Here is an 11967-nt window from a genome sequence, read left to right on the forward strand (position 1 = left end):
TTCAAGATAGGGAGCCGTGTTGTTCTTCTCTTGCTTTCCTGTCTGGGTGTTAGTTGCAGTCACAGGCTCTTCCTTCTCAGGAAGGTGCAGGCTCTACTTACTCAGTCATATTTCTGTAGGACCCCACATAGCCTTGTAACTAACCTTGAAGAGTTCTTCCACAAATTCTCAGATTAAGTGTAAGTAGTGAAGGTATAATAGTACAGCAGTGTTGCTTTGTGAATCAGAATGCTGCTTGGAAGTGTTCATTTGATACAGATTGGGCTCTTTTTTTTTTTTTTTTCCAGATCCCCCTCATCTTTTCCCTGCCTTCCATCCTCCTGTACCAATTGATGCCAGACATCACGAGGGCCGTTACCATTACGATCCGTCTCCGATTCCTCCATTGCATATGTAAGTATTAACACTTTCCTCATTAATGAAATGAAACAAGATACTGGCTTTTACCATCTCAGGACTTTTTGTTAATGGCACATCCACTGGGTTTTGAAGATGTGATAGAAGTGTAAGATTTACTTTTGAAATATAGCAAGCCTGTCAGTTCGTGGATTCACTGAAGCAAATCCCTGCCGCTTCCTCAGGAATGCCTGTCACACTAGGTAACTGACAGATATTTCCTATATATTTTGCTGACGTGGGTTCTGTGGGCTGTAAATACTAAATTAAAAAGTAAAAGCCTAATGGAAAGTTACCCTCAGAATATGTATTTGGTCGAAATTAGATTTGAAGTTTTTTTTTACGTTAAAATTTCTGTAACGTGAAAGTCCTTTTCTAGGGATCACAATGAATTCGAATGAAATTTTTATGGTAAATTTTCATAACCCTATGTCAGTACACCAAAAGTCACTTGATTGATGGGAATGTCACCCAAACAAAATGGCAAATCTGATCGAGCACATGGTTTACAGAAAGATAGAAGGAAAGAATGCTGTTGATAACATACATTAGGAAAGGAAAAAAGAAAATCTCTTGGAAATAAATACAATCTTACTTGGTTTGGAGGAAGTAAAGGATGGTGGACTTGCAAAATAAAATAGTATTCTTTTGTTGTACTGTCCAGGAAACTGTCATGTACTATAATAATTGGAGCCACTCTCTGGGATGGGCTGTCCCTTGCCAACAGCCTTGATATATACATTTAGTCAAATCTAATAATCACCATTATTCTGAGACAGTAAAGTTAGAAAAGCACAAATAATACTTTGAAGAATAATGCTGGTTATTCAGATGGTAGATTGCATCTCCATGGCTATTAGTTACAGCTGTGTAATTACATATTATGCCAAAGAAAAATGAAGTTGTTTTAAAACAAGTCCTCCTCTGTGAACAGAATTAATTGATATTAACAATCCTAACTACATGCCCAAGTACACATATAATATTTTACCAACAGTTTTTTGGATCCATCTCCCATTACTGGATTGTAATTTCAGGGCAGATTTGCCTGGAGGTAAGTAATAAATCTGTGTTGCAGACTTCTATAAGCATTAAAGGAGAAGTGGGTATTTATAGAGAGAGAATGCAGAAACTTGTGACTTATTCTTTGACTTTTCACTGGAACACAAGTAAGTATTTACAGGGTTCTGAAGCCTGCTAAAAATACTCTCAAATAAAACCAAGAGACCAATTAAAAATTCCCTATACAAAGGGAAGGAAATTCCAAGTTCAGCCTGAAACATGACATGTAATTCACCCCGTTATACAGAGGTTTTATGGTACAGATGTGACCACATGCATCTCAGATGAGGCTCTGCCCCATGGTTCAGAGCATGCAAGGGCCAGATAGGCCTTGGAGACATGGATGGCTAATTCCTCCCAGACTGGAGCCTCTGTGATGTAGTTAATTTAAATCAGATTTTTCTATGGAATTTTGGAGTTCTTCATTCTTTCAGAAACGATGCTGTAGAGAAATGTTTTAAATGAGTTTATATGACAGGCTGAACTATTTCCTCTGCATTCATTATAGTTTTTCTTGTAACAAAATTCAAATATGAATTCATCAATACAAATTTCATGTCTTGGTTCTGTGGTGTAATATAACAGCAAACTCTCCTGTGGCCCCCGCTATGTGTTCTGAGCCCTGCTTGCTGACCTGTGTTGGCCCATGATGTTAATATCACAAGACAAGGCAGGTCGTATCTGGACCATCCTCATGGGGGAGTTGGGGAGTCACATTTCTGGTGTGACTGTTGAGCTGGGTTTTCTTTGGATTTTAGTTCTTCCTGCCTTTTGAGCCAAGCTTTGGATACTTTAGCAGCATCTGACTAAATTATTCTCTAGTAGCCTAAATGTATAATTATCAAAAAGATTCATAACGTAAAGCTGATAGTTAATCCTGAGCCTCAAAAGAGAAGTCCTGGAAGGTTCCTAGAGGGAATATTATTGCTACGGGCAAGAGAATGGTGAGCTTATAGGTTTGTGGCCTCCTGGGACTGCCTGGTTTTGGTGCATCCTGGCAGGGCCCTGGGTGGACCCTATGCTTATGAAGTGGGCCCCAGGAAGCTGGACATGTCACGCCCCTGGGTCTTTGTGATGTGACATTCTCTCTGCATTGGTCTCAGTGGCCTTCCTTCTGCATGGTGAACTCCTGCTTATAGTCATCCTCAAGGACTAATTCAAGGGCCATCCCAGAGACTGTTTTTATAGCATCTTATATGTAGCTTTATTGTGGTGCTTTTCCTCTTGCTTGGCGTTTTATTGTTAGCAGTCACTGCTTCCTGCTAGTTTTGTAGGCAGTGCCCTGCACTTGGTCAGACACTTTGTAAAAGGTGCTCAGTGGACACTCACATTGGCCCAGTCTGGGAGATGGGGGAGGAGCAGTCAGAGAGCTCCAATTCCTGTTCTTGTGTTGCCACTCACTTGTGCTGTGAACTCTGGCCACTGACATTCGCACGTGCAGGTTTCATTACATGGAAATGAAGCTATCTGCTGTACCCAGCTCTTCAGAGCACAGGGAGAGTTGAGTGAAATAATGTTCATGTAAGCACTCTGAAAAGCACAGAGCTCTAAACAAATGCTGAGGGTTGGCATTCCAGGCACTTGGGGGCATGAAAAATACTGGGAGTTTCTATTCTGCCCTTGCTCAGTTATGAGTCCCTGGGTTACTCTTGCACCTTCTGAGGTATGATAAGCAGACACCTGTGATCACCTTGAAAGTGGAGGCTAATCTAGGCAAATGTGACTTGGTTATAGAAATCTTAAAAGCACGTATTTGCTGAGGGGTAAATCAATTACCTAGGAAAGTAAAATCACTTCATCCAGAACTTGAATTCCAAACTGTTTGCTATATATTTGTCTTACAGAAAATGAGATCAAATGAAGAGTACTGTTTTTGCAATAAATATTTTAATTATAAGAAGACAAAGTTTGGAGATATTCTCATTATTTTGTATACACAATTGTTCTTCTGGTGCCAGCTTTAAAAATTAAATTACGAGCCTCTTAAAAACAAGGATTTGTGTTGATGGAAATGCAGACAGATCTCTATTTAGAAGAAGGGCGGGCGCTTCTATAATTATGCTATCATATCCTATCATTAAAGAGTCTATTGAAAGAGGTTTATAAATTGCTCCTCTTTTTAGATAAACCACCCTATATTAAGGCATCAACGATATGGTGCAGAATTAAATTAAAATCTCATAAAATGAAATATGTTCTGTATTAGCTGTTTGACACTTAATTTGCCTCTGAATGAGTAGAGGAAATCACAAATTAACCTGCCTTTGTTTTTCCAACCATGGCTTATTAGGTGTTAGAACAACTGCAATTACAGCCTAATAATAACCACTATGCCTTATAAATATGTACGGAAATACGTCAGTTTGTATTAAAGAGCCCAGTTTGTTAAATGGAATGCCTTTAGCTTGCCCTGCTTATCCTTACAGTGTTATCCACAGTTTATGGTTAGGCAGTGTGGAATGAGTATAGAAACTTGAATGGATTAAATACAGCACTAGAAATAATATTATAATTTATTCACACTTTGTTTCTTAACTCAAAATTATGAATTTAGACTCAGAACTTCTAAGTAGGACCTGAAATATAAATATTATCGTTCCCTGAGTTGTCACGTAAAGGTCGTCTTATAGAATGTGCAGTTCCTGCATTGCATTTGTTTAATTCAAGTAATTTGAAAATTAAGAAACATTGGATATGAGGAAGCTTCCCATTTCTTCTGAAAGTTATTCACTGAATGCACCAGGTCTTAGGCCCAGTAGACAACAGAAGTGTTGCTCTCTCTCCCTCTCTCAAATCATTTGAGAGATTTGTTAAGGTTAATCGCAAGAAGTAGAATGTTTTAGAAAAAATATCAGAGTGAGTCTGCTTTATTACCGAGATTATTTTGTGCATTAATGAAAGAACCTGAGTCTCTGCACACATAGTCGTATTTTGTATATGTATTTTTACCTCTTGGTCTCCTCTGTGGTTCCTGCCTTGCATTGTTGACATCAGAGCTGGTCCTTTCCTAACTCAAGGAGGCACTATTGTAGTCTATGGGAACAAATGATGCCTGCTAGGATAAAAATAAGTACTAATTTTTAAAATTTTACTTGGAAAATTCAGACAATTGGCATATTATTGCCTACTACCCCAGAATACAATGGCATTGTCAAGTGACTACTTTCCACAGTAATAATGAAAATACTTTCTCTCTTGCATTTTGAGTGTGCGTTTTTTGTTTCTTAGTGTTAGAACTCAATTAAGCATGCGTCCTTTTTAGAAGTAGACGTGGTGTATTTGTGGAAACCCAAATTATAAAGTAGCTTTAAATTACATTTGATTTCATTCATTCTGGATTTTTCTTGGGAAAAAGAAATTTAGCCCTTACGTACAACCTTTCTGAGCCAAGGTTTTCTCATTTATGGACCAGTATGAATTGAATTTTGAACTGTCCTTCTGTTTCATACTGAGATCTGCAATTCATTTTCCAAAGCTGGGTCCTTGGTTACTAATCCATTGCAGTAATTAAGCTCCACCGATCTTGCCCGTCGAGCTGTGAGCTGCCCCTGCTTTGTGCCGTGGATGTGAACAGTACTGCACCCCAAGCCAGCTCACATAGAGGCTGTGGCATTTCACCATCCACTTTACTAATCCACTTTCGAAAACCAGCTTTTCTTCTTAGGGAAAATGAGCACTCATGTTCTGTTCTGTTCTGTCAGCTCTTTTTTTTTTTTCTTTGTTGAACCAATGTGGCTCCTTCCAAGGCTGCCTGACACTCTCTGGACTCATTCCACCTAAGTAAGGAGAGCTGTTCTTCCCACTAAAAGTGGCCCACCTCCCTTCACCTCTGGGAGAGGACTCAGTACATGAAGATCATTAATATCAGCTGTGAAATAGAGTGCACTGGAAATAGGTAAGGCCTCGCCCCCATAATTATGGCTGCCTGTTCGGAATGAGAGCAGGGAGATGAGAGGCAAGTTTGGAGTATGAATAAATACACTTCTTCCCAGAGAGAAAAAGCTCTAAGAAAAGACATATCATTATGGTAAAAGCTTAGAGAAGTAAATAGTAAGTAGATGGCCAAGGCTACTACTGAGTTCCTCTCTCCCAAATTTAGCACATTGCTTGTCCTGGTACTGTCTTTACTGAGAGCTCATATACTTATTCCAAGGGAGCCTCTTCAGTGTAGCTACTTACTTAAAACTCTGTATTGGGCCTGTACAGGTAACAGTGATTTCTTTCGTTTCATTTTCAGGAAAGTTTCCAGTAAAATATGGAGATTTAGTAAAACCTTATAATTATACTTGGGGGCATAACTAGTTTGGAATATTTTAGTAGTGTAACTTAAAATTAACAAAGGAAAGTTCTTTTCACCCCCAGTATTTGTACTTTACCATAAACATTATGGAGATTAATGAGGTGTAATGACATATCAAATTACAAACTCTAGCAAATACTGCAGCAAATATTAACACACTCCCCACCCACCCAAAAAAGAAAAAGAAAACATGAACTAAATTATAATTATATCTCTCAGGGTGAAGACTATCTGTGTATTTCTTTGCATTTGCTGTACTAGGCTGAGCCCATGCTCTACATATAGTAGCTCCTAAATAAATATTATTTTTAATGATGGTGAAAATAATAGGTCACTGCTATTACCATCATTTTCTTTTGTTTTTGCTTGAGGGTGTCACCCACCTCATGCCAACAAGCTAGGATTCAAAAAACAAAAGCTCAGTTACTACTTTTGATAGAAGAGATTCTATTAAAAGTAGCTATTGCCCTGTCAGATGCTCTCCACTGTCAAATGGATTTCCTGATATTAAAGCAGTTACTGGTCCCCTTATGTGACTGAGTACTATTTAATGTATTGCTGCTTTCCAGATCCTACACATGGAATAAAAATGAATGAAATCAGCCATCTTAAATGAACAATTTAAGTACACAACAATATCAAAGATAAGGGCAAAAAAGAAATGGACAATTCAGATGGAAAAATGTATAATCATGACCATAGCTGACGTTTTTGAGTACTTACTATAGGCTGAGCACAATGTTAAAGACTTTATGTAGTCATCTCCTGTAATACTTGTAACAGCTCTGTGCTGGAGTTATTACTATTAGTTTCATTTTAAAGATATGGAAATCTTGACACAGAGGAGCTACCTAGCTTACAAGTAGGTAGTGCCATTGTGTTAACCCAGGCGTCAGACTCCACACCAGTGAAAGTGAAGACCACAGACATGGCTGCTCTAGTTTCTACTTCCTGGTTGAGCACAGCTATTTCTAACAGCACCTGATAAGAAGTTTTCAGTGTTACTGGCTGTCATTGTCTTCTGCACATTCCCAAGGTCGAATATGACAGGGTGTGGGAAGAGCCATTAAAAGCCATGTTCAGGCCTTTTGCCCTAATATGCCTGTTGATTAGCCCAAAAATGAGATGCTTATTAGTCTTTGACTGTAGAATGTATGACACTAAACAACAGAGCAGTTTACATGTTCAGCCACAGGAGTGGTTTGGTAAATTGTGACTCATCACCTGGGTGGAGTGTTGACCAGTACTTAACAATCACATTTGAGAAGACTCTATTAGAACATTGGGTGGATAATAATTAGTGATTATAACGGTAGACCCAATAGAAGTGAAGCCATGTTGGACTAGATCACAATGTGTATCTGCCTGGAGCCTTCTTTCTTCAGATACCTATGGCTTGCTCCCTCCCTTCATACATTTCCCTGCTCAGTTTCTCCTTCTCAGAGAGGTCCTCTATGAAAAACTATTTAAAACAGGGATTGGCAAACTATGGTATACCGGCCACTTATGGTTCATGACCTGTTTTTGCCAATAAAGTTTTATTGGAACACAGTGACACTCCTTGTTTAGTATTATCTGTGGCAGCTTTAGCAATACCAGGGAAGAGTTGAGTAACTGTGACAGAGAATATAACCTGAAATGCCTGAAAGATAAAGTTTGCCAACCCTTGGTCTAAAATAACACCCCTTCTCCATCCTCACTCTGTACTTCCTTCTCTGCTTTATTTTGCTTTTTCTGTGAGCAATGCCATGTGTCATGTTTTCTACTTTTATGCTTTTCTACTGCTATTCTTCACATATTTCACTGTATATCATGTCAAACCAAAAGATAAGATAAGCCTTATTTTCTGGTTGTCATTTCTCATGATTAACTGAAAAAGTTTAAGGCCTGCCTAATTTTCAAGAACTACCTTAGGCCACCTAGATCATAGTTTCCTCATAGATATGAAAAGATGGTTGAGTTTCACTTCCCAAATTTCTAAAATTTTGATGAACTGGAGCATACATCCAAATCCACCAATACACGCTTTACTTTGCATTAAGAAACAACCACAAAACAGGTAAATTGTACTCAAAGGGCAGATACTCCTTTCTGTTTTGCAGTATTTCTAATGACTGAAATATTGAATTTGGTCCTTAGTTGCAGAGAAAGCAGGCCCTAATTATAGTGTATATTCAGAGAGTCTGAGTGCTAGCTTCTTGGATAAAATTCCTGTGTTCTTTGTGCTGCGCTCAGCAGCACGGTCCTGGGAGCAGATATTGACTGAGGTATTCACGTTCACTGAACCGGAAGCCGCCGACTCTATAGAAGCTGCTGTCAAACCTGTTGCGTGGGCCTGGGAGGTACTGGGCTGTAACAGACTTTTTTCTTTGAGTACAATGCTTCCACTCATGTTAAGCCTGGCTTCAAAGAAAACAGAAATTTACTGTCGTCATTTTATTTATTTTTTAAAAATATGTGTTTGAGAAAATCGAGCTTTAACAGAATTTGTCCGATGGGAAGATACTTCGAGGTTAGTTTTATATGATGAATACTCCCCAAACTGAAGCTGCCTGCAGCCCTTCCTATGTGGCTATCTCTCCCTCACTTAGGTAACAGAGCCGCACTTTTTTCACCTAAACAAAGACATGCCATTTCCTATAGCCACACTGCAAGCTGAGTTCATTTCAGACCTTTCCCCGGGGAACAAAGGCCAATGACACAGGGCTGCCTGTCATTCATTGTTGTTATTGTTGCATCCCCATCCCTGCCCCAGGGAAAATCATACATCAGAAAATAAAATGTTAGCAGATACGTTTCCAGGAACCTGCTTGCTAACTTTTTGAATATTAAGTAACACATTACCAAGATTTTTGCATCTTCAGTGATCCAAGCAAACTAAATACACTAAAAGGAAAACGGAGGAGAGAGGTGGATTTGAACCTCATCCTCAGAGTCCTGAGAAAAAGTAGGTAACTTGTACAGAAACACGTTTGAAAAATGCAATCTTGGCCATTTTTAGTTTTGATGTGGTCTTTGTAAAAGGCAGACCAGAGCAGAAATGTGCATGATTATGTTGCAGTTCAGTACAAATTAACAAGGTAAATGGCTTGCTGGCCCGTGTTTGTCTCCTGTGCTGACCTAGCTAGTTTGGTGACATTGCATCAATTTTTATAACTGTTGAAAAACATCAAGTGCAGTGCTAGAAATATACTCTGCCTCTTCTCTCCTGTGTGTGCACATGTATGTACAGGAAGAAAATAATGCAGGGAGAATGGTCAGAGTGGCAGGAACTGCCTTATAGCATGTGAGTGCATTTCCAATGAAGATCCAAGTGAGAGTCTGCAACCCAAAGCCATAGGTTTTCTACAATCCCATCACCTAATATTTTGGCATATGCAGCATTTTGCATGTTTGTAAGTGACAGATATTTAAAACTTCCTTATGCAACTACAGGGAGGTTACAGATTCACTAAAAAGAAGTTCTCAGTTGAGACTCTTACAGGGAACAGAAGCCTAGCCCCAGACTAAAAATCTGAACTAATACCAAAATGAATTGTGTGTACAGTTGCCCTTGAAGGCACTCTCTCTCTCTCTCTTTTTTTTTTAAAGGTTCACCTGTACCCTCATTGCCAGGCATTACTTGTAAATTGTTCCCAAGGAGCCCCGTGCATACCATGGCCAAGTCCAGTACGGCCTGGATAGCCAGAGCCCAGCCGAAGGGAGTTATATTAACTGGACACAGTAAATGATTCCCTCAGACCTTACAAGGTTAATATGTCTTCATTATCTGGGAACGAGTTATAGGTGAAACATGAAAACTGCCAATATTATTGTAAATACATTCAAAGAGTATCCAAATATTGCCAAGGTCACCGTAAGTGAATAGTATCTCTATCACCTGTTGGGGAGTGGGAGAGGGAAGCTCTAGGAGTTAAACTAATTGCCTCATTTGCAAAACAAATCACCAAGCCATGTTGCTTGAATATGCTTTACATTTTTAAGACAGCCTGGAAATAAACATTTCTAGTTTACTAAAATGCTTCTTGCTTCTGTTCAAAGCAATGTCTGGTTCCCCCACAGAGCAAAATCTCTGTATTCCTAGTGCCTATTGTTGTCACCATATACTATGCACTCTAGGGAAAGTTTTCAGGAACAAATTTAGAACTGTAAGTCAGTAACATAAGCAATCAGCCCTCTAAAGGGGACTCTGATTTTTCATATGTTATTTGCCAGGGATATAACAGATTAATAGTAGAATTATGTTAGATTATGTTAATGTTTTTATTACTTACCATGTTGTATTTATTTAAAGTAAGTGTCTTATGTTATTTTATATATCTTACTGTGTTACTATATATGTGTATGTACCCCTACAGCGCTCACTTCTGTCTGTGTTCCTTGTAGTACTCTAAGCCTGTCCTTGGGATTAGTCAACAAAAGACAGCATGGTCTTCCATCTTAAAGGAAGCAGCCAAGAGGGGAAAAAGAAGGTCAGCCTCAAGTATTTTAATCTTGTTTTAATGATCAAAGTCATTTCAGGGCTGCAGTGATACATGTAGTCATCGGATTGAGAGAAGAATAGTCCAAGTTAAGAGTCCACTGGAAATAGAATTGTGAGGCTGGATCTGAGAGCAGAGGTGCAACCTTCTTCAGAAAGCCATGCTAGACTCCATTCTGCACAATTGTGGATGTTGTATACTGTTTGTGAGAGAGAATTTTCAAAGTGTAAATCCTTGAGCATTTCTGGAGTCTCTCTTCATCTTCTGGAATGTAGGGAGCAGGCGGTGGGACTGTGACCCAGGTGGTGGGTGCACTTCCAAAGGCCTTTTCGTGATCTGAAGTGCAATCCAGAGGTGCACTGCACCATATTTAATTTGTGTTAACCTCCCCACCTTTCCCCATCTTTAACCCAGACAAACAGGACTTCTTAGTTACTTAGGTTATTATTAGTGGCCGTTTCTTGGTGTTTGTTGGAGGAGGGAGTTGAGTTGGAAGTTGGGAGTTGTGCAAGTTGAATTGGAAGGAGCGAAAAGTAGAGTCCACCCCCTTCCCCCTGCGTGTATTGGAGAGAAACATCCTTCCTTGGTCTGTTTGCTTTGCAAGGGTGTCCTTTGATGAGGTCTTTGTCCTAGGCACCCACTGAAGTCTCAGTGTACTCAAGCTTTAGAAAAGCCTATTGGCCCTTCTTTGTTTTCTTTGTTGAACTGTTTATTTTGCCTTCTTCCCATGAGGTTCCCTGGCCTTGCTCTGACAACGCTTTTCTGCATGAATTACATTCCTCCGAGCCACAAGTCTCCTAATTCTTCCAGTCCATTTGACTCCGGCCTGCGTGATTAGTCCATGGCTTCGATCCGCTGTGGGTCTCTGCCAAGCAGAGTACTTGCTAAGTGCCCCTAACGTGGAGACGTAAAGACATTTTTTAACCTCATTAGTGAGGAGAGTAGTGCTTCATTCTAGTTTAATAACGTGGCTACTCTTGAATCATTACTAGCCTTAAAGTCAGTGAAGGAGGCTACTAAGTCATTCGGTTTTCTTTCAGTGTGAATAATGCCGTTGAAGGAGGGTAGCTCAGGCTGTTACGCTCAAGCCCAAGTTAGTAACATAAATCATCCAGTGTAGGTGAGAGGGGAGCCCACTAGCTCCATTTGAGTTAAATTTACATATCTAAAGAATGTCAGTTTAATTTGCACAAAATGCATTGCTATATGTATAGAAATAATGAACAACAAAAACAAAATTATTCGAGTATCTTATAACCATTACATTTTCTTGTACCTATGTTATTTTTTGAAGTATGGTTTTTGACTGGGACAGAAAGGAACAACTTATAAATTATGAACAATGTTTTCTACCCTCCACTAACAAAGAATAAATATTTTATTCTCTAATGCATTGTACCCTCAATGTAGATATTGGTAAAACATTGTGAAATCTCTTAACAAAATTCAGCTGACTTAAAAGCAAAATTCTTATAAAGGGTCCGTTCAGCTGTTTTTGCTTGCCTTTTTTGTGCATGAGAATCCCGACTCTAACAAGCAGGTGGGGTGGATTGTAGCTAACCCAGGGTCTGCTTTCATTGATAGTGTACCTAGGAAAAGTTTTAATAATAATTTGGGGCTTCCAAAAAGAGGACCAAAAAATTTGTCTGGAATGATTGAACACACAGTCTGTGATGAAAATGATACAATATAAATACTTTTTTTTTTTTTTTTTTTTTTTTTTTTTTT

At 39.0% G+C, this 11967-nt stretch overlaps 1 protein-coding gene across 4 annotated transcripts in view; it reads left to right on the forward strand.

Moving 5' to 3' along the window:
- Positions 1–11967, forward strand: part of GLI3 (GLI family zinc finger 3) — a 286664-nt gene that overhangs the window by 159658 nt on the left and 115039 nt on the right. For all 4 annotated transcript variants that reach the window (XM_017513998.2, XM_017514000.2, XM_037733278.1 and 1 more), the window contains one exon: positions 288–393. In XM_017513998.2, coding sequence (XP_017369487.1) covers positions 288–393 — 106 coding nt within the window. The remainder of the gene's footprint in view (positions 1–287; positions 394–11967) is intronic.

Source organism: Cebus imitator, unplaced genomic scaffold, assembly GCF_001604975.1.
Source record: "Cebus imitator isolate Cc_AM_T3 unplaced genomic scaffold, Cebus_imitator-1.0 Scaffold510, whole genome shotgun sequence".
Taxonomy (NCBI): Eukaryota; Metazoa; Chordata; class Mammalia; order Primates; family Cebidae; genus Cebus; species Cebus imitator.